Source organism: Elephantulus edwardii, unplaced genomic scaffold (assembly GCF_000299155.1).
Source record: "Elephantulus edwardii isolate Elephantulus edwardi_28Jun2011 unplaced genomic scaffold, EleEdw1.0 scaffold00062, whole genome shotgun sequence".
In the NCBI taxonomy this organism is placed as follows: domain Eukaryota; kingdom Metazoa; phylum Chordata; class Mammalia; order Macroscelidea; family Macroscelididae; genus Elephantulus; species Elephantulus edwardii.
Genome location: NW_006399812.1, coordinates 14,826,105 through 14,849,004, shown reverse-complemented (window position 1 = coordinate 14,849,004; position 22,900 = coordinate 14,826,105). Strand labels below are relative to the sequence as shown.

Below are 22,900 nucleotides of genomic sequence, written 5' to 3'. Positions count from 1 at the left end.
TTATGAGATAGATATAGATGTTGTTGTGGTATACCATAGAATCAGAACTGACCCAAAGCTGACCCTCCTGCGGGTTTTCAGAGGCAGTTAATCATATGGGAGGAGACTGCCCATCCTTCTCCCACAGAACAGCTTGTGGCCTTGAACCACGTGCCTTCAGGATTACAGCATAGTTTCTTGCCACTAGGCCACCAGAGTGTGTGTGTGTGTGTGTGTGTGTGTGTGTGTGTGTGTGTGGCCTAGTGATACGAACTTGTGCTGCATTCTCAAAGCATATGTTCTAATCTCCAGCGAGCTGCTCCATGGGAGAAGGATGAGCATCCTCCTTGCATGTGATTTATTGCCTCTTAAAAACCCACTGGAAGGTCAACTCTGAATTAGTTTCAACTCACCAACACACAACAACATACAGTTTTTCTTATATGCACACACATGCATATAATTTTTTTCTGCATTTTTCCCACGTACGTTTCCGTGACATTAGTTGTATTTATCATGCTGTTCTGCAGTACCATTGTCAACATTCATGGTTTTCCTCTACCCCTAACAGAAGCTCACTGTCGCCCAGCATGTGCGTCTCCTTTCCCCGCCTTCCCAGTTGCCCATGGTAACTATAAATAAACTTGGGTCCATTTACAGAGAATATACTCATGTGTCCCAGATATTTCATAGAGGTGGAATCATACATTTGATCTTTTGTAATGAACTTATTTTACTCAGCATAAGGTTGTCAAAGTTGTCACTGATCCATTTTGATCTGTGTAATTCTAAGTACCATGGAGTACTCTGTCCAACTGTGGACATCAGCTGTCCCAGCACCATTTAGTGAACAGGCTGTTTTTTGCCTTTTGATAGAATTTACATCTTTGTTAAAAGTTAATTGTAGGGATTTCTTTCTGGACTCTCATTCTGCTGCCTTGGAGCCACAAGTATGTATGTGTGTGCACACTGGTGGACATTGTCGTTTGTGCGTGCTCGCAAGTCGGACCCAACACTAGATAAATATCCAGTGGGTTTTCAGAGGCTGTAAATCACACAGGAGGAGATGGCTCATCTGTTCCCTCAGAGCTGCTGGTGGTTTCAGCCCTGCCTGCCGTCTTGAGTGGTAGCCCAACTTTTTACCTCTAAGCCATGAAAGCCCCTCATGTTGATGGATACCAAATACATTTATTAAGTTTTATTTTGTTGCTGGTTTTGAGAAGGCAGACAGCAAAACATTGAACAATTTGACTATGCACTGTACATTGACTACATTCTTCAAATTGTGTAACTATTCTCACTCTCCTTTACTGAGATGTTCTTCCCCTATTCACTTGAACTAACCACCTCCTAAGAGTCCTGTTTGGTCTTTTGGGTTACTTCTGTCAATTTGCTTCCATAAAAAAATTCTTTAAAAAAGCATTTTAAATAAAGCATATTTGCTATTTAAAAAAAAAGGAACATAATGCTTCAAATAAACAGAAAAAAGGCAGGAGGCTATTTCCATAGAAGCCTTGATAAAAAACTTGATAAACCTGATAAAAAGCCTTGATAAACTGGTATCAAATTTAACAAAGGGACAGGTATAGATAATATAAATAGCAAATTAAATAGAACTAACATATAGGAAATTAAAAGGCTCATTGCCATGGGAAAGTCTGCTGTTAGGGACCTCTCCAAAGTACTGAAGAGCAATGGTGTCTTTCTGGAGACTAAGGTGCTGCTGATACAGGCCATGGTTTTCGCAATCACTTGTTATGCATCAGAGAGTTGGACAATGACCAAGGAGGATAGAAGGAGAATTGATGCCTTTGAGCTGTGGTGCTGGAGAAGAGTATTGAGAATACCATGGACTGCTAGGAAAACAAACAGATTTGTCCTGGAAAGGGTTAAACCGGGTGGCTCCTTGGAGGCAAGGATTCTGAGGCTCCGTCTAACATACTTTGGACATGTTGTGAGGAGAGACTGGTCCTTGGAGAGTGACATCATGCTTGGGAGGGTGGAGGGACAGCGCAGGAGGGGAAGGCCCTCTATGAGGTGGATTGATTCAGTGACTGGGATAATCAGAATGGGAGTGTCAGAGACAGTGCGATTGGCACAGGACAGAGCGGAGTTTAGGGCTGTTGTACATAGGGTCGCTATGAGTCGCAAGCGACTCGACAACACATAACAACAACAACAACAACAAACAGAACTAACTAGGGGGTGGTGAAGGATAATAGCGAACACCGTTGAATTTGAAAACCTAAAAGAAATGAAAAAAATTCTGGAAGCATATGACTCACCTAAACTAACTCAGACTTAGGAAAAAAATTACAATAGCTCTATCACAAAAGAAGAAATTTAACATGTCATTAAAAAACAACCATCCCAAAACCTCCCAATAGTACCAAAAAGTTTTGGCTCAGACACCTTCACTGGGGAATTCAGAGAAGGGCTGACACCAGTTCATGGAGTACTTTCAAATTCATTATATGAAGCACTGGTGGCCTAGTGGCAAGAAGCTGTGCTTCAATCCCGAAGGCACATGGTTTGAGGCCACCAGCTACTCCACAGGAGAAGGATGAGCAATCTCCTCCCGTGTGATTAACTGCTTCTAAAAACCCACTGGCGGGTCAGCTATGGCTCAATTCTGACTCTGTGGTACACAGCAACAACATATACAATACAAACATAACCGTAATACTAAAGCCAAGCATAGACACCATTGCAGAGGAAAATTACATTCTAATTCCCTCATGGACTCAAACTCATTGCCACTTTGTCACAACTTTGAATAAACTTAGCCAGAGATACAAAAGATCTATACAGAGAAAACAAATACACTGCAGCAGAAATCTAAAAGATACCCTCATAAATGGAAGAACATACTGTACTCATGAATAGAAACACTTAGCATCGTGAAAATGCCAGTACTACCCAGAGTGGCTAGTAGACACAGTGCAATCAAAATCCAGACTCCCGTTAGCACTCTGTAAGGAGATGAAAAAACCAACCTAAGGAAAGGAAAGGAAAGGGGCTTTGAATATAAGCAGAACACTACTAAAGAAGAACAGACTTATTGACTGCAAAACCTGCTGCAGGTAGTACAGCTCTGGAGAACAAGTGAGTTGGCACGTATGAAGTATACAGGTTGATGTTTCACTAAATTCCAGTGTTAACAATTATCCCATGCTGCCTCTGAAAACCTGCTCGAGGGTCAGCTATGAGTCAGTTCCAACTCGACGGTGAACAACAACAGTAATGGGAGACTACATTTTACGTGTAAGAGGGAGCTCTGGTGGCCTAGTGGCAAGAAGCTGCACTGCAAATCCCAAAAGTGCACAGTTCGAATACACCAGCTGCTCCACAGGAGACGAATGGGCAGTCTCTTCCTGTGCCATTAACTACCTTTGAAAACCAGCCAGAAGGTCAGATATGGGTCGATCCAACTCGACAGTACACAACAACAACATATATGTAAGCATGTTGTGAGGTGCCATTGAGTTGAGTACAACTCATAATGACACTGTGAGCACCACATCTGAACCTTGTCCTGTGCCGTCTACAGCATCTCTGGCACATTAGCCATCGCTGCAGTCACCGTGTCAATCTGTTTGGTGTGGTCTTCTCTTTCACTGACCCTCCACCTTCCAAAGGTCCCTCTCCAAGGAAGAGCCTCTCCTAACAACATGCCCAAAGATGTGAGCCACACATATGGTTCTGTGGAAATAGCGGCTTCTTTGTTATGCTAGTTAAACCATACTCAAATAGCTGTTGCGTGTTATTAAGTTAGAACTGACTCACAGCTGATCATCCAGTGAGTATTCAGAGAATGCGTCACACAAGAGGAAATCGCCCAGCTTTTTCCAGTAGAGCAGCTGGTGGGTTCAAACTGCATGCCTTTGGAAAAACAGCACAACTCTTTACCCACTGGGCCACTAGAGCTCTCCTTACTCAAGTAGGTGCCATCAAGTTGAATATAACCCATAGTGACTCATGAACAAAAGATCTGAGCCCTATTTTATCCTGTGCCACCCTCACACTTCCTGACACACAGAGCCCATTGTGGCAGTCACCATGACAATCCCTCTGGTTGAGGGTCTTCCTCTCCTTCACCGACTCTCCACCTTTCCCAGCATCATGTCCCTCTCCAAGGAATAGCCCCTCCTAGCAACATGCCCAGAGTATGTGAGGCAAAAAGCCTCATCATTCTTGCCTCCAAAGAGCACTCCAGTTGCATCCTCATTTTCTTGGCCATCCATGGAATGTTCAGTGCTCTTCTCCAACACCACACTCAAAGGCATCAGTTCTCTTTCTGTCATCCTTATTTGTTGTCCAGCTCTCAGATGCATAGCAAGTGATCAGAAAGACTATGGCCTGAATTAGACACACCTTAGTCCTTAAACTGATATTATTACTCTTCTATAATTTGGAGAGGTCCCTAACTGCAGATTTTCCCAGTGTAATGCATCTCCTTATTTCCTGCCTGCTGGTACTAATCGTGTTAATTGTGGATCCAAACAAGATGAACCTTTTGACAGTTTTAATCTCCTCTCCATCATCATGACACTGCCAGTCCAGTGGTAAGAATATTTAGTTTTTTGAGAGATGCAATCCATACTGAAAGCTGCATTTCTTGATCTTCTGAAACAAGTGTTTCAAGTCCTCCTCACTTTCAGCAAACAAGATTGTGTCATCTGCATAACGCAGGTTACTGATGAGTCTCTTTCCAATCCTGATGTCACACTCCACAGAGTCCAGCTTCTTGGATAATTTGCTCAGCAGACAGATTGAATAGGTATGGAGAGAAAATACAACCCTGATGCACTCCCTTCTCAATTTTAAACCATGCAGCGCTCCCCTGCTCTGTTCACACAACAGTCTCCTGGTCCAGGTACAAGCGGAGTAGGTTCTCTATCTAATCACTTCTAAGTTAATAAAAGAGCAGAACAGATACAGAGACATACATGTGGCAAGACATACACCATGTGAGAACTGATGTCAAGCCAAGGAACCAAGGGATGTGTGGGCAGCCAACAAGGAAGAACAGGCACAGCTGAGACCCTGATTTTTACCATTAGCCTCTGGATTCCTGCTCTTTACAGACACCCACTCATGGGATTCTGTTAAGGTTGCAGTAGATGGCCAAGACAGTATTTCATCAAGTCCTAGCAGAGAGATAAAATAAGCCTAAACTCAGAGTGTTTTTATTGTGGCTACCAGACATGTGGTAAGGCACAGACATCTTGGAGTTTGGCCAAATGGAGCAGGTGGACAACTGAGCCTGGAGGACAGTCTGCTTGCTGCCCTTAGAAAATCTCTCTCTGTGGCTGATACCATAGCAGAGATAAGTCACATACAAAAGACATAGTTATTAACGCGAATGAAAGGAGCAGCCTGACCAGTGGCCACATTGAACCAAAGTCTGGGGAGGAGTTGAGTCAGACCACAGATGAAAATGAGGTCACATGGGGAAGGGCAGGCTCAATCCGGGTGTGGAGCGCCGGGTGTGTGCCTCTTCTGGTTGAAGTCAGTAGTTAAGAAGTACAAAGCTGCATGTCCGCTTTGCCTTGTTTATTCTACGTGTTGGCATCCCCACTTGGGGAGAACTGTGTCATGGGGAGTGGCAGGCGCTACTTTCCTATGGGCTGTCTGGTAGCCTTGTGATTGGACTGACTGGTGGTTACCACTGGAGACTTGGGTGCCTCTCCTTGCATTTATTATTTGCTGCTCAGGATAGGTGGTGGTGGTATTGGCGCCAAGTCAGGACTAGCTGATGATAGCTGAAGCTCCAGCAGGTTTTCAGAGGCTATAAATCACTTATCTTTCTCCTGCGGAGCAGCTGGTGGATTTGAACCACATGCCTTTGTGTTGGGAGCACAACTCCTTAGCACCATCAATTTTTCAAAAGAAATTTAGCAAGCACTTCTGGGAAAGATCAGAGTTTAGAGTAAGTGATACCTTCTACAAAGGAGAACCTTTAGCCTGACTTGATGAAAACTGCATCTTGAACTGAAGCAGACCACTCCACATTCATTACCTTTGTTCAGAGTCCCAGTTTGCAAGCAGTAAGGAGACCCAGGACATTAAGTCAGTCTACTTGCATGGTGCTGTTAGGTACCACTGAGTCCTCTAGGTCTCAGCCACCCTGTGAACAACAGGACCTTGTCCTATCCTGTACCATCCTCACTATCTGCTCCTTGCACAAGCCCATTGCTACAGTCATGGAATCAATCCAGCTTCGTGAGGGTTGGGAGCTCTGGTGGCCTAGTGGCAAGAAGCTGTACTGCAATCCCAGCTGATTGAGGGTCTTCCTCCTTTTGGTCCTCCACTTTTTCCAGCGTGATGTCTTTTTCTAAGGACTAGCCCTTCCTGACAACATGCCCAGAGGGAGTGAGACAGAATTTCCCCATCCTTGCCTCTAGGGAGCACCCTGGTTGTCCTTCCGAGACAAATCTGTCTTGAAGGAATGTTGTTGTTGTTATGTGCGTCGAGTCGCTTGTGACTCATAGCGACCCTGTGTACAACAGCTCTAAACTCTGCTCTGTCCTGTGCCAATCTCACTGTCTCTGACACACCCATCCCTATTACCCCAGTCACCAAATCAATCCATCTCCCAGAGGGCCTTCCTATCCTGCGCCTGCGGGATATTCAATATTCATCTCCAATACAATTCAAAGACATTTTTTTTCCTTTGGTCATCCTTATTCATTGTCCAACTTTCAGATGCATACAAAGCAATTGATAATACCATGGCTTGGTTCAGATACACCTTAGTATTTACACTGACATCATTGCCCTTAGCACTTTGGATAGGTCCTTGACAGTAGGTTTTCCCAATGCAGCATGTCTTTTGATTTCTTGTCTGCTGTTACCATGGGTGTTGATTGTGGATCCAAATAAAATGAAATCATTGACAGCTTCAGACTTTCCTCCACCTATCATGATGCTGCTTATTGATCCAGTGGTGTGGCTGTTTCCTTGATGTTGAGATATAATCCATATTGAGGGCTGTAGTTCTTGATCATCAGCAGTTAATGTTTCACATCTTCTTCAGTTTCTGCAAACAAAGTTGTGTCATCTTCATAACACAGATTGTTAATGAGTCTTTCTCCAGTCCTGATGCTGCATTCTTCATATAGTCCAGCATCTAGAGTTATTTACTGAACATACAAGTTGAATAGATAAGAAGAAAGGATGTAAGTAAACTTGACACACACCTTTCTTGATTTCAAACCATGCTGTTTAAACCACGTGTCATTGTTAAGTGCCATCGTGTCAGAGCTGACTCACAGCTGACCCTCCCAGGCATTTTCAGAGGAAATTGCCCATCCACACTGAAATTCATAAAGCCAACAAAACTCTGCTAACCTGGAGAAGGATCTCCAGAAAAGACGACTTCTAAGAATGAAAGCAAACAAAGGATATTTTCAAACGGAAACTGAGATCTAAAAGAGGATGTGCATAAGTATTGTTGTAAATATGGACTATGGAATGCTGCTGTCCCAGCTACCACAGGGGACTGCGCTAAGAAACAGTGACTAGTTCTTTCACTGTTGTTGTTCTTGATATGTACGATTAAGTTACCTACACAACCCATAGTGACATAGTACAGCAGCTCTGAAGCCTCCCCTGTCCTGAGACAGTCTCACTAATTCAGACACGCCAACCCCCATCACCCCAGTTACTGTATCAATCCATCTCATCTGGGGTCCTCCCCACTGCACTGTACCTCCACCCTTCCAAGTTCCTTCTCCAAGGACTGCTCCCTCCTGGCCATGTGCCCAAAGTATGTGAGACAGAGCTTCAAAATCCTAGCCTCCAAGGAGAAACTTGGTTCCACCTTCTCCAAGACAGACTTATTTGTTTTCTTGGCAGTTCATGACTCTTCTCCAGAATCACAACTCAAAGACATCGATTCTTTTTCTGCCATTCTTAGTCATTGTCCAGCTTTCTGATGCATAGCAAGTAATTATAAAGACTATGGCCTGGATTAGGCACACCTTTGTCTCTAGACTGACATCGTTGCTTTTCAGTACTCAGGAGAAGTCCCTGACAGCAGATTTTCCCAATGCAATTCGTCTTTTGATTTCCTGACTGCTGCTGCCACGAGTGTTGTTTATGGAGCCAAGCAAGCTGTAATTGTTAGCAACATCAATCTCTTCTCCATTTTTCATGGTGCTGCCAGTTGGCCCAGTGGTGAGAATCTTTGTTTTCTTGATGTTGAGCTTCAGTCCATATTGAAGGCTGCAGCCCTTGACCTTCTGCAGCAAGCACTTCAGATCCTCATCCGTTTCAGCAAGCAAGGTGGTGTCATCTGCATAATGCAAGTTGTTGATGAATCTTTAGTCTTCCTCCAATCCTAGTAGCACATTCCTTCTCATAAAGCTCAGTTCACAATTTAGGAGGCTAGCCATACAAAACCCAGGTTCCAACTCTAGGACAAGTCTTTCCTTGTCTTTTCGTTTTGGGTGACATTTCTTGTCTCCTTAGCATCTGTAGGCCCAGCATTCCTCGGCGGTGCCCACCTGGCTTAGCCTTCACCTGTGTTGAGGAACTTCCAAGCTCAGGGCCCTGATTTCAGATGTTTCACTCTGTTCCTGATCTTCTTGCTTGGTGATACTGAGATGATCTTCTTTGCTCACTTCTTTTCTCCTTTTTAAAAAAATTTATATTAATTTGCATACAAAATTCATGTAAATTGTGTTTCATTTATATGCATTATGTTTCTTACACATTCTTCCATTCACATTGTGTTTCATATTATCATTCCCATAAATACTTTCTCCTTTTGTATCTTGTGAGATAAAAGATGTTTCAAACCACAACCCAGAGGAACATTCTTCCCACCGGGCTCTGACCTGGTAAAGGGTGGCTGATGACATCTCCGATCACGGAGTGGGAGGACCAGTACACTGTGATGTAACTGCCTCTGCTGTTGCCTCATTAACATCACAGGTCGGGATTTCCAACACTCTGCTGAGAATTATAACCGACCTCAGTTGACACATAATTTTGAGGAATTCAACTCAATATGTAACAATCATTTTGCTGGAATTTTATATTGAAATCATATACTGATCCTTTTTATGTGAGAGAGAACATTATTTTCTTGCAAAGCTGTATATTAACATTGGGATTTTGGCAGTTATGGAAATGGAGCTGTCTTAAATTCTTTGTGGAAATGATTAAAGTGGCTCTTGATTAGCCTTTAGGTTATGGTGCTGGAGAAGAGAGTTGTGGTATGGAGAAATCTATACCATGGACTGCCAAGAGAATAAACAGATTTATCCTGGAGAACCTGAAACCAGGTTTTTCCTTGGAGACAAGGATTCTGAACTCCATCTAATATACTTTGGGCACATGGCCAGGAGGGACCAGTCCTTGGAGAAGGACATCATGCCTGGAAGGGTGGAGGGACAACACAGGGAGGAAGACCCCAGAAAAGATGGATTTACTTAGTGACTGGGATAATGGGAGTAAGTATGTTGGAGACAGTGAGACTGGCTCAGGATAGAGCAGAGGTCAGAGCTGTTGTACATAGCATCGTTGTGAGTCGTAGGCAGCTCAATGGCACATAACAACAACAACATTGATGCAAGCCAACTCAGTGGTACCTTAGAGCAACAACAAAATATATTTACATATGTTGTAGTTGTATGCCATCAAATCGGAATCAACTCTTAGCTGACACTCCAGTGGGTTTTCAGATGAATAAATTGCACAGGAGGAGATTGTCCACCTTTCTCCTGCAGAACCACCATATATGGTGGGTTAAAGAGAGGGCAGATGTCTTCTAAGAAGGTGTAGGCCAGTCTCTGTGCTCTGGGAGCTCTGTCCCGGCCGGGAGAGGGTTCCGCAGGGCCAAGGCCCGAGATGTGCTGCACTTGTTTGACTGTAACTGTGTGATCCCCAAGGAATGGATACACGCATTGTGATGTTTCCTTCCTTCAGCCGGTTACAGAAGGAAGAAGAGAAAGGAAGTGCTGAGATGGAAGAGTTGATGGAGAAGCTCACAGTCCTGCAAGTACAGAAAAAGAGCCTGCTTTTAGAGAAGAACAATCTGACGGTTAAAAGCAAAGCCCTGGAAGCTGAGCTGGAAAAGGCACACAAGACAAATAGGTTTTTACTTAAGCTTACTTTTAAAATGTACTCTATAAGAAATGCAATAGTCAGTGTTATTTCTTTTATCTTTTCTTTTCCTAAGGCTGCTCCAAAAATGGAACTAGGTAATTGAGATTACCAGACAGCAAAATAAAAATATAGTAAAAACTTTTCTGTTGACCGACATTTTTCAGGTCTGCAGTTCAAAGATTACTGATAATCATGGTGATGACCCTAAGATTATAAACTCCAAAGTGTCCTCCTAACCATTTCGCCAAAATTTGACTTTTAATTAGTATCTTTTAGATTATGAGCCAGAGAAAAGAATAATAGAGTGATGTATTATTAGCCTATTAACTAGTTAACCAGATCGGATCCATATTGACTTGCTTTGGAGTCAGTAAAATGAATTTTTTTGGGTAAAATGAAATTCAGTGCCCTTCAGGAGACTTGAGATGCTGAAGAATAGCATTTAAATACTTGGCAGTTCTATAACACAGTGTTTCGTGTCCTAGCTATTCACACTAATGAGAGTTAATCCCACTTTTTGGGGGAACGCACTAGGAGATCTCAGAAGAAAATTGATGTCCTCAAAAAGCAGGTGGAACAGGCCATGGAGAATGAGATCTTTGCTCACCAGTACCTGGCCACGCTTGTTGGACTGGCAGAGAATGTAACCCAGGAGCGTGACAATCTCATGTACTTGGTAAGTTTTCTCAGAGTTACTGCAAGCTGATGGGCAGACATTAGCATTTTAAGACTCATAAAAAATTGGTAAGTAGAAGTACCATCCTTTTAGATTTCAACTACAGATTGCCAGCTTCTTCAAAATTTTAATCATGGGGGAAAACCAGTTTCTGTATAGTAAATAATTGAAGCTTTTACATAATGGCAGCTGTCTTTTGAAAGATAATATAATGGAATTCGTTTCTTTGACTAAATTATAGTAGTCATCAAAGCATGTGTTATGCCGACAAACACACTTAAGTTATTCCTAGGGAGCTCTACTATTTTCTTTGTTTGAAAATAAAAAATTATATGTATTCTCTATCTGTATGTTAGTCTAATTTATTCCATTCCACGTGGCACCCCCCAAGACACATTGCCCATCGTGTTTGGTATGGAGAAAGGCATTATGCATTAAAGCATTTCAGACCCAGTTCCTTTTCACTTTGTAATCATCCAGATTAATTAAGCTAAATAAGTTTATTTGCATCTTGCCACTTACTTCTTGGATGTGACTGAAGGAATTTTTGATCCCATGGCAATGAGATTTGTTGTGGAAGCCTCGGCTGACTTTCCCCTTTCCCTTGTCCATGGGTCTGGCTCCTCCATTTGTGTCAGGACACCCTGGCACTGTTCTCGGCTCTTCCTCAGCTGTAGACATGACTCTCTCACATGCAGTCACGTGGGTGGGGACAGTAGGTCAAAGCAGGTTGGATGGTGGAGATAATATATGGGTAGTAATACTCTTTGAAGAATAATTCTATCCAATAAAATGAAGAGTGCATCCCCCCCCATACCCTTTTTGTGTTTCTGCTTAGGCTAAATGCTTAGAAAATGAGAAGAATGGTGTTCTCAACAAAATAATAGAAGACAATATTCGCCTGGGAAAACTGGAGGAAAAAGTGAAGGTAAGTTATCATTCTTTAGCCTCAGAGATTCCATTTTTAAGTAGAAATGAAGTCCTGTCAGGTATCAATTTCTGCCTTTAAGGAACTGGCACCTTTTACATAAGGGTATTTCTAATCATTCTGTGGAACAAAACAGGAGAAGGTTTCACTGGCAGAAACCACACCTCTTGTCTCATTTAATGAACTCAAAGTAATCCTCACAAATAAATGTCATAACTGCTGTAAATACTATAGGTTTTTACCTATAAAATAGAAGTATTTGACTGTTAAATTAATAAATGTATTTACCTGAGGTAAATTCATTAGTATTATCTATACAGAAGAACCTCCAAGCTATATTGTCAAGTGCAGAATTTGTTCAGAAGAGAACAGCACAGACCTCCTTGCTTGGCTTCCTATCAGCTTCCCTCTCCAGCTTCCCTTCCCATTCTTCCTGTGGACTGCAGACCCCCACCTGCATCTACAGCCTCTTGGTCAGAGGGCTTTGTGTTGAGGTAGGAGCCAGAAGTGAAGCTGCAGGTCTCAGCAAAGGGAGGAGATCCTGAAGGCTTTTCAAAGAAGTGCTGTGCAAACCTAAATGAAGGCCGTCCAATAACAGAGATAAACACGACCCAGGCCTTCTGGACACAAGTGCATGTGTATAGAAAATGAATTAAAAAGGCCTGACAGTGGAGAAATAGATTGATGGCATTTAATATGAGAGTGTTAAACAGAAAAAGAAAGACCACATTAATTGTGTGTAAATACTTGTGTGTTTGGGCATGTTGCTTGGAGTGGTTTTTCCTCAGAATGGGACATCATGCTTGGAAAAGTCAACGAAAGAGAGGAAGACCCTCAACAAGATGAATTGACACAGTGACTGCAGCAACGTGCATCGGAGGTGGTGAGGATGGCACGGGATAGGACGACGTTCAGGTCCGCTCTTCGTAAGGTCGCTGATTGTACTCAACCTGATACACACACCCACACACGCACAGAGGATGCTGGAGCTGGAGCAGCAGCGTGCCTCTGCAGAGGAGCTTAGAAGAGCTGACCACAAGAAAATCGGAAGAAATTCCTGAAGTAGAAATCCTGCAAACATTTGTTGACAACATCTGTGAAAAACAAATTTGTTTCTCACAATCAGAAATGAAAAAGACTTGAAATCTTCCCATTTAAACAATCCTCAGGGGAATAGAGGACTGAAGTTCAAGACGCCTACAGACCGTGAGGAACTCTCAGGAGAATCTGTGTGAAAATAATCTTAAAAATGCTGAGGGAAATGAGCAACCTGAAATATTTACATTGACAAGAAGTAAACGAAGGTAAAAAAATGAATTAAACTTTGGTCTCATACCCCTGTGTGCTTTGAGGGATGACAGACTTTGCTGGGCTTTAATAAAGGCTTCTCTGGTAAGTTTAAAACATTGCTGACAGGTGTCAACATTAGCTCACAGGTTGGTCCCCAGGAAGTCAGTGTGGCCTCCAGGAGGTGGCCGTGGCTCCAGGCATCACTTCTCAGTGAATTAAAAACTATACTTAAAAAAAAAAATTACCAGCTTCCAAGAGCAGCTTCATTACCAAAAACAATCGTTTGTTCTGTGATGGCTGTAGTTTACTGTTTTGTCTCGTTCAGAACATAACAAAAAAAAACAACAGCCATGGAACAGATTAGAAACTGAGTATTTGCATACTAAAATTATCACTTGCTGATTTTCATCATCCATAATTGTCCTCCTGGATGAGACTGAGGGAGCTCTAGACTTGATGGGCTCCAACAGGCCACACGTGAGGGAAAACTGATCGAAGCGCAGCTGCCACCACGTTAATTCCAGCTCGTGGAGAGCTTGTGGTCAGAGCAGAGCTGGTTACAGGATGTTCAAAGCTGTGACGTTTGGCAAGCGATGGTCAGGCCCTTCTTCTGAATGCTTTGTCTTTGGCACCACCCCAGAACTCTGGGCTGTGGGTCGAGAATGCACTTGGAAGGCAGTGTTTGTGTAGCTGTGTTTGGGGGCGTCATCAGCCCTGCCACAGGCAGCATCCCCGCGCTCACTCGGTGCCTCTTCCCACAGGGCTACAAGAAGCAGGCGGCACTGAAGCTGGGTAACATCAGCCACCGTCTGAAGGAGCAGCAGGAAGACTTCGCTGGCAAGACCGCGCAGTACAAGTGGGAGATGAGACACCTCCACAAGATGCTGCAGGACAAGCAGGAAGTCCTGGACCAGGCGCTGCAGCAGAAGAGGTAGAACTGTAGCTCAGGGGCGTGCAGCGTTCACTTCACAGCCCTTCCAGCCCTAGTCTTCCTCCTCGGGATGTATTGAATATCCCGTGGACCACCAAACAAAAGAACAAACAAATCTGCCCTGAAAGCATGGAAAGGTGCTCCTTAGAGGCAAGGCTGGTGAAAAATAGTCTCATGGACTTTGGTCATGTTGTCAAGAGAGGCCAACCTTAGAAAAAGACATTCTGGCCTCCGTGCCTGTGTCTGTGGACCTATTTGCGAATGAGTTGTTCATTATGTTAATGAGGTAGGATTGTAGCTATTGCTCGGGACCTCTCTAGAGTGCTAAAGAGCAACAATGTTAGTCTAGAGACTAAAGTGTGCCTGATCCAGGCTACGGTTTTCTCAGTTGTTTGCTGTGCATCTGAGAGCTAGACAATGACTATGATGACAGAAGAAGAATTGATCCCTTTGAATTATGCTGGAGAAGAGTATTGAACTTACCATGGACTGCCAAGAGAACAGAGAGGTCTGTCCTGGAGAGGGTGAAACCAGTCAACTTCTGGGAGGCAAAGATTTTGAAACTCTGTCTCACATTCTTTGATCATAGTGCCAGGAGGGCCCAGTCCTTGGAGAAGGGCATCATGCTTGGAAGGGTAGAGGGTCTGTTCACTAGAGGAAGACCCTGGATAAGATGGATTGACACAGTAACTGTGGCAGTGGGGTCAGCTGTGTCAGAGATGATGAAGTTGGCTCAGGATAGGACAAGGTTCAGAGACATTGTTCACAGCGTCACAATGAGTCGTAGTCGACTCAACAGTATTTACCAATAAGCGACCAAGTGACCACAAAACCTTGCCTCGCTGCCAACCTCACCATGCTCAGGCCCATTGTTACAGCTGCCGTGTCAGTCCAGCTGGTTATGGTCTTCCTCTCTTTCCCTGACTGCACTTTCCCCGCACGATGCCTTTCCAAGAACTGGCCCCTTCCTGGCAACTCCGTCAAGGTGTGTGAGATGACGTTTCACCATCCTTGTCTCTAAAGACCACCCGGGTTGCATATCCTTCAGGACAGATTTGTTTGTTCTTTTAGAAGCGTATGGAATATTCAGTTCTCCTCACCCACATCACAATTCAGAGGCAGTTCTGTCTTCCGTATTCATTGCCCAACTCCCGCATGTATATGAAGAGGGAGGATTAGGGTGGGACCTGTTTTGAATCCTGGCCATAAGGCCCGGCGTAAGGCTACAACCTTAGTTTCCTTGAAGACATGATCTGAAGCCGATATATAGGAATACTTTGACCAAGAGTTCACCATCTTTTGCCCTGGATTCTTCATCTGGCTAGGTTTAGTCTGTTCGCTGGGATTTGAGCTGGTGGTTTACTGTCTGAGCTAATTCAGCCGTTTCTCAAACCACCACCTTTCTAAGCAGGCCATCTGTTTATCAGCTCCTGTAGCCACATGGGTTGTGAGAGCCCGAAAACAACAAACACTGGTGAGGGTGTGGAGAGACAGAACTCTCATAGCTGCCGGGGGTGTAAGATGGTGCAACCAGGGTGAAAAGCTGTTTGATGCTTCCTTAAATAGGTGGAAGTAACAATAGTATTTGAACCAGCAGTCCCACTACTAGATATAATAACTATTAAAAAAATGAACTGCCACACTAACAGACATATACACATCCATGTCCATAGAAACATTATTTATAATGGCAAATAGATAAAAACTATGCAGGTGCCTAACTATGATTGTGGTTGTTGCTATGGGCTGTTGAGTCACCTGCAACTCATAGCGATCCTATGTACAACAGCCCTAAACCCTGCTCTATCCTGTGCCAATTGTACTGTCTCTAACACACCTACCCTGATTATCCCAGTCACTGAAGCATTATGTCCCTCTCCAAGGACTGGTCCCTCTTGCAGTATGTCCAAAGTATGTCAGACGAAGCTTCAGAATCTTTGCCTCTGAGGAGCACCCTGATTTAACCCTCTCCAGGATGAACCTGTTCATTTCCTTATCATTCTATGGTATATTCTCTTCTCCAGCACCACAGCTCAAAGGCATCAATTCTCCTCCTATCCTCCCTAGTCATTGTCCAACTCTCTGATGCATAACAAGTGATTACAAAGACTGTGGTCTGTATCAGGCACACCTTAGTCTCCAGAGTGACACCATTGCTCTTCAGTACTTTGGAGAGGTCCCTAACAGCAGACTTTCCCATTGCAATATGTCTTTTAATTTCCTGGCTACTGGTGCCAAGAGTGTTGAGTGTGGAGCTAAGTAAACTAAAGCTGTAAACGAACTCAATCTCCTCACCATCCATCCTGATGCTGCCAATTGGTCCAGTGGTGAGAATCTTTGTCTTCTTGATATTAAGCCTCAATGCATATTGCAGGCTGCAGTCCTTGACACTCTGCAGCAGGTACTTCAGGTCCTCCTCAGTTTCAGTAAGCAGGGTTGTGTCATCTGCATAACGCAGATTGTTGATGAATCTTCTACCAATTCCGATGACACACTTCTCCTCATAGAGCCCAGCCTCCCGGATAATCTGTTCTGCATACAGGTTGAAAAGGTATGGAGATAGGACACATCCATGGCATACACCCTTCTCAATTTTGAACCATGCAGTGTTCAAAACTATTGTATAGTCACATAATAGAGTATTATACAACACTGAAGAATGATCAAGAATTCCAGAAACGCTCTACAGCATAGTTGAATCTAGAGGACATATGTCGAGTGAAATACATCAGTCAGAAAAGGACAAGTATTGTGTAAAAACACTATTATAATAAGCTAAAGAAAGGCTTACACAGACAGAATCACTCTTGAATGGCTACCAGAGATGAGACAGAAAGAGAAATGAAAATTAGTAAATAGATAATAATGTTGTTGTTAGGCATTGTCGAGTTGACCACAACTCATAGTAAGTCTGTGAACCACAGGTTGAAATATTTCCTGTGCTACCCTCACTCTTTCTAGATTATAGATACATGAAGATGGGTGAAGAGAAAGGCAGTATACAATAAAGGGGTGATCAGCATAATATCACTAAAGAAAGGGGAGACACAGAGATAGCTCTCTACTCCATCCTACTCCTATTAACAGTTCAGAAAAGAGACCCGGGACTTTTCTTCCTGAGCTCAGTGTCCTCTGGGTGACCCCTGGGCCTGCACCTCATTTGGTTACTAACGTTTTCCGGAGTCCTCTGCAGTGTCTGTGAAGGTGCTGGTCTCCCCTCCCCAACCCCCTGGAAAAGATCTGCTCCTTCTCTTTGCCCCATTCTCCAGTGGAGCTATCTGTACCGTGAGGTGGGTGCTGGTGTCTGGGACCCACAGACTATGGCCCTGTGAGGCATGGAGGCTCTGGCTGCCTGATTCCCCCGTGGCCCAGTGCTCGCTCCCTGAAATCCTCTGGAAATACCACTCGGCTGCCCTTGGTGTTTCTTATGAGTGTTGGCTCCCTGTGGGCCTCACCATCTGGGGCCTCACCCTCCAGTACGGGGTCTCTTTGTTTTGCCTCCTGACTCACGTCGTATGTCTGCACCCATCAGCCTAATATGAGTCCAGCCCCATTGCATCAGTAAAGCTCCAACTCTCATGTAAGTGCCTGTAGCACAAGCTTCACGTGATCTTCCTTGCCCCAGTCCTCCTCAACTGTGGTGTATTCTGTGTGTGTTGCTGGGGTCTTGTTTTGAAGGGGTCACCTATGAAAAGTCACAGAGTGTTGGAGGGCACACCCACACAAAGGGGACATGCCTGCAGCACCCATGCTGGTGGCACCACAGCCAGGCCACTAGACTAAAGCCACTGTCCTGTTATTATACATTTATTCATTTTGTATTTCTTTATAACTTGTAGAATAATATACGATGAATAACATAGAACAAATTATAAAATTAATATTCTAGTTTTCTAATATATTACTACTAATGAAATTATATTAAAGTTCTAACAATATAATTAACATTTTCTATTTGTAGTAATGTAATTGTATAATAAAATTATTATAGTAGTAATTTTAATTTTTATTATGCATTTTATAATGTATCATGAGTAAGAAATAGTAGTGGTGCTATATGCCACTGAGTCACCTGCAATCTGTAGTGACCCTAAGTACAATAGCTTTGAAGCCTGACCTGAGCCAATCTCACCGACTCGGACACACTTACACCATTGCCTCAGTAACTGTATCAATTCCTCTAACCTGGGTTCTTCCTTTCCTGCGCTGTCACTCCACCCTTCCAAGCATGATGTCCTTCTCCAAGGACCGGCCTCTCCTAGCCATGTGTCCAAAATATGTGAGACGGAGCTTCAAAATCCTAGCCTCTAAGGAGAAACTTCGGTTTCAACTTCTCTAAGACAGACTTACTTGTGTTCTTGATGATTCGTGGTATGTTCAAGACTCTTCTCCAGCACCACAACTCAAAGGCACTGATTCTTCTGTCATTCTTAGTCAAGAAATAGTGATAGATATTAAAAAAAAAGAAATAGTAGTATAATTAAGATTATCAATTACTTGTCTAATTATATAATAAGTTATATGATTATTCTAGAAATCTATTTATTAATTTTTCTATTTTAAAAATTATTAATCAATATTGTATTGTATTTATTATTAGATATGAAGTAGTATTTTATTAGTACAAAATAATAAGAGAACAAAGAATATGAATGTTCTCACTCTAATAAGGAAGGCGGCAGGGCCTGGAAAGAAGAGGCGAAAGCATTTCCTCCTGTGCCTTCGTCTTCTCTTCCTGTGCCAGGAGAACCTTGGTTCCGTTTGACCTCGGAAGTTTTGCCTTCAGAACCCAAGCCCAGTGAACTCTGTCTATTTAAGCCTTCCTTCATTTTTCTTGCTGTTTTAGGACTCTAACTCTGTTAATTTTTTTTTTTTAACTGTGCTCTTTCAAACGTCTCCTTTGCTTTGTTTCTGTCAGAGAGGTGGAAGGGGAGCTGGAAATTGTCTGGGAGTCCACCTCCAAGGAGAACCGAAGGATCCGGGAGCTCCTGCAGGCTACGCTGGAGAGGAGAGGCCTGGGGGAGTTCGGTGGAGCAGGCGAGGACCCGGGCAGGGACGCTGCCGCCCAGGGGGACCTGCCAGATGGCCACAACTTCAGCTACTGTGACTTGAAGCCACCCCCGCATGTCCAGCAGGGTCTGCAGGAGCTGCTGAGCTAGGTCCCTGGGAACAGGAAAGGACCAGTTCTCCCAGGAGCAGGGCGGGCAATGCTGCCCGCCCAGGACGAGGCCGTGTTGTACAAAGGGAGAAGGCAGAATCCACCCAGGGCTGCAGTGCCCACCCCGCAGAACCAAGGAGGAAATAAAGGATCATGTGCATTTCTCACATTTTTGCTTGCTTTTTAAATCTGCTGCTGGAATTCCTTCTCGCTGATATTCATCCTCTGGCCTCCTTGCCGCCGACGCCTGTGAGACCCATTTCTCAGCTTCACAGGTGGCCTCTCAGCCTGTGGTTATGCGGTTCCACCTACAAACCCTGGAGGGGACAGATGAAGGGGTTGCTTGGTTGTGAGAAGAGAATATTTAGCCAGATGAGCACTCTTCTATCAAAGCAGCAGGAATTCTGTGTGCATTAGCTCCAAGTTTTCTTGTTCCATTACACATTCTCCATTGCAAACCTGTTCTGTCCCCCTTCTGAGCCCTTTTCTACCCTCCTGAGGGCTATTTGTCCTGAGACCAGGTTGCATCCCCCTTCACCCTCAGAGCCCTGCCTATGGCACCAGGTAGGACCCAACTCCACTAGTACCACTGAGAAGGGTGCCAGGGGCTATGGTTCTGCCCTCCTCAGGGTCCATTATTTCAGCCTCTCAGGACCATCCCCTGGGATTCCTTGATAGTAACATCAACACTGGTGAGTGTGGGGCAGCGGGTCACATGGACTGATGGGGACAGTCCCGGCGCACAGCAGAGAGCAGAGCACACGGACAGAGAGCAGGCCACAGGCACCAGCATCTTCTCAGGCGTGGGACTCAGCGCTAGCTTTGACTCTTGCCTAGTGGGTAGGAAGGTGCGCTGCCAACCCAAAAGCAGGCAGTTTGAATCCTCCAGCTTCTCTGAGGGAGAAAGACAGACAACGTTCTTCTGTGTGAAAACCTGCTTGAGAGTCAGCTCTGAATCATTGTAGAACCACAGTGTTAGAGTTACCTGGGGTGGTGCCACCTCTCTGGTGGTTGGGATCCACCAGCTGCTCTGCAGGTAAAAGACGGGCAGGCTTTTCTTCCGTGTGATTTACAGCCTTTGAAAACCCTCTGGAGGGTCAGCTGTGAGTCAGTTCCCAGTCAATGGCAATAAGGTCAAGTTTCCACATGTATAAAAGTTACACCTATAATCTTTAATGTCTGGGTGGAAATTTGAGAGAAAAATCACATGCTACTTAACTTACTCAACATTTAAAAAAAATTCTAATTTCAATTCATTCTACAAGAGCCACAATGGCTCCCCAGAATACACCGACTGCATCATCTCCATACGAGATGATCTGTTGTTGTTGTTGTTATGTGCTGTCGAGTCGCCTGCGACTCACAGCGACCCTATGTACAACAGCCCTAAACTCCGCTCTGTCCTGTGCCAATCGCACTGTCTCTGACACTCCCATCCCAATTATCCCAGTCACTGAATCAATCCACCTCATAGAGGGTCTTCCTCTCCTGCGCTGTCCCTCCACCCTCCCAAGCATGATGTCCCTCTCCAAGGACTGGTCTCTCCTCACAACATGTCCAAAGTATGTTAGACGGAGCCTCAGAATCCTTGCCTCCAAGGAGTCGCCCGGTTTAACCCTTTCCAGGATGAGTCTGTTTGTTTTCCTAGCAGTCCATGGTATTCTCAATACTCTTCTCCAGCACCATAGCTCAAAGGCATCAATTCTCCTCCTGTCCTCCTTGGTCATTGTCCAACTCTCATGCATAACAGGTGATTGCGAAGATCATGGCCTGTATCAGACGCACCTTAGTCTCCAAAGTGATACCATTGCTCTTCAGCACTTTGGAGAGGTCCCTAACAGCAGACTTTCCCATGGCAATGCGCCTTTTAATTTCCTGGCTGCTGGTGCCAAGACTGTTGACTATAGAGCCAAGCAAACTAAAGCTGTGTACAATCTCAATCTCTTCACCATCCATCCTGATGCTGCCAATTGGTCCAGTGGTGAGAATCTTTCTCTTCTTGACATTGAGCCTCAATCCATATTGTAGGCTGCAGTCCTTGACCCTCTGACCCTCTGCAGCAGGCGCTTCAGGTCCTCCTCAGTTTCAGCAAGCAGGGTTGTGTCATCTGCATAACGCAGATTGTTGATAAATCGTCCACCAATCTTGACCCCACATTTCTCCTCATGGAGCCCAGCCTCCCAGATAATCTGTTCTGCATATAGGTTGAAAAGGTATGGAGATAGGATGCATCCCTGGCGTACGCCCTTCCCAATTTTGAACCATGCAGTGTTCCCTTGCTCTGTTCTGACGACTGCCTCCTGGTCCAAGTATAAGTTTTGCATTAGAACGATCAAGTGTTCTGGGATTCCCATTCAAGATAGCCTAGGAAATAGTAATTATTACTTCAAGGCTATTGATATTAACTGATGTCAGTCTAGAGACTGAAGTGCACCTGATCCAGGCCATGGTCTTTGCAATTACTTGCTATGCATCAAGAGCTGGACAATGACTAAAGGTGACAGAAGAAGAATAATTGGCTTTGAGTTGTGATTCTGGAGAAGAGTCTTGAACATACCATGGATCGTCAAGAAAACAAATCTGTCTTGGAGAGGTGAAACCAAGTTTCTCCTTGGAGGCTAGGATTTTGAAGCTCTATCTCACATACTTTGGACATGTGGCCAAGAGGAACCAGTCCTTGGAGAAGGACATCATGCTTGAAAGGGTGGAGGGACAGTGCAGGAGAGGAAGACCAGGGATGAGATGGATTGATACGGAAACTGGCGATGGGCGTTGGTGTGTTGGAGTCTGAGAGACGGGCTCAGGACAGGGCAGGATTCAGAGCTGTTGCACATGGGGTCGCTATGAGTCACAGGTGACTCAATAGCACATAACTACAGTAGTCTGAGCCAAGCATAAAGGCGCAGCTTTACAGAGCTTCACCCCTCACGGCCCTCTGTGTCTGTCGGGGGAAACATTGCTGGTGTCCTTAAAATGCCCTTATTAGCTGCCTTCATGTTGACACCAACCCATGGCAGCAGATTGTGTACGGCCGTAGCTGACACCACCTTCAGTGTCTCCCGCATGCTCAAGTCCTCACCAATGCAGCTGTTGTATCATCCCACCCAGAACCACTTCACTCTTGACTGGTCCTTCGGTTCACCAACCATGATGTCCTGATCCCTCCATTTGTCCTCCTGACATTGTGTCCAACATAAGCAAGTCGGAGCTGACCGATAGCCGACCTTCCAGTGCATTTCTGAAGCTGTAAATCGCACAAGAGAAGAGATGATGTCCCTCTCTAAGGACCTGTCTCTCCTTACAACATGTCCAAAGTATGTTAGACGGAGCCTCAGAATCCTTGCCTCCAAGGAGCAGCCTGGTTTGACCCTTTCCAAGATGAATCTGTTTGTTTTCTTGGCAGTCCATGGTACCCTCAATACTCTTCTCCAGCACCACAGCTCAAAGGCCATCAATTCTCCTTCTGTCCTCCCTAGTCATTGTCGAACTCTCTGATGCATAACAAGTGATAGCAGAGGCCATGCACCTTAGTCTCCAAAGAGACACCACTGCTCTTCAGTACTTTGGAGAGGTCCCTAACTGCAGACTTTCCCATGACAATACGTCTTCTAATTTCCTGGCTGCTGGTGCCAAGAGTGTTAACCGTGGAGCTAAGCAAACTGAAGCTGTGAGCAATCTTGATCTCTTCACCATCCATCCTGATGCTGTCAATTGGCCCAGTGGTGAGAATCTTTGTCTCCTTGACATTGAGCCTCAATCTATATTGGAGGCTGCAGTCCTTGACCCTCTGCAGCAAGTGCTTCAGGTCCTCCTCAGTTTCAG

The 22,900-nt window shown here is 44.5% G+C and overlaps 1 protein-coding gene across 1 annotated transcript in view; it reads left to right on the top strand.

Annotated features, from left to right (window-relative positions):
• Positions 1-19,079, top strand: part of CEP89 (centrosomal protein 89kDa) — a 79,020-nt gene extending 59,941 nt beyond the window's left edge. The window contains exons 15-19 of the mRNA XM_006887871.1: positions 9,916-10,083; positions 10,630-10,771; positions 11,610-11,699; positions 13,751-13,920; positions 18,839-19,079. Coding sequence (XP_006887933.1) covers positions 9,916-10,083; positions 10,630-10,771; positions 11,610-11,699; positions 13,751-13,920; positions 18,839-19,079 — 811 coding nt within the window. The remainder of the gene's footprint in view (positions 1-9,915; positions 10,084-10,629; positions 10,772-11,609; positions 11,700-13,750; positions 13,921-18,838) is intronic.
• Positions 19,080-22,900: the final 3,821 nt, after the last annotated feature.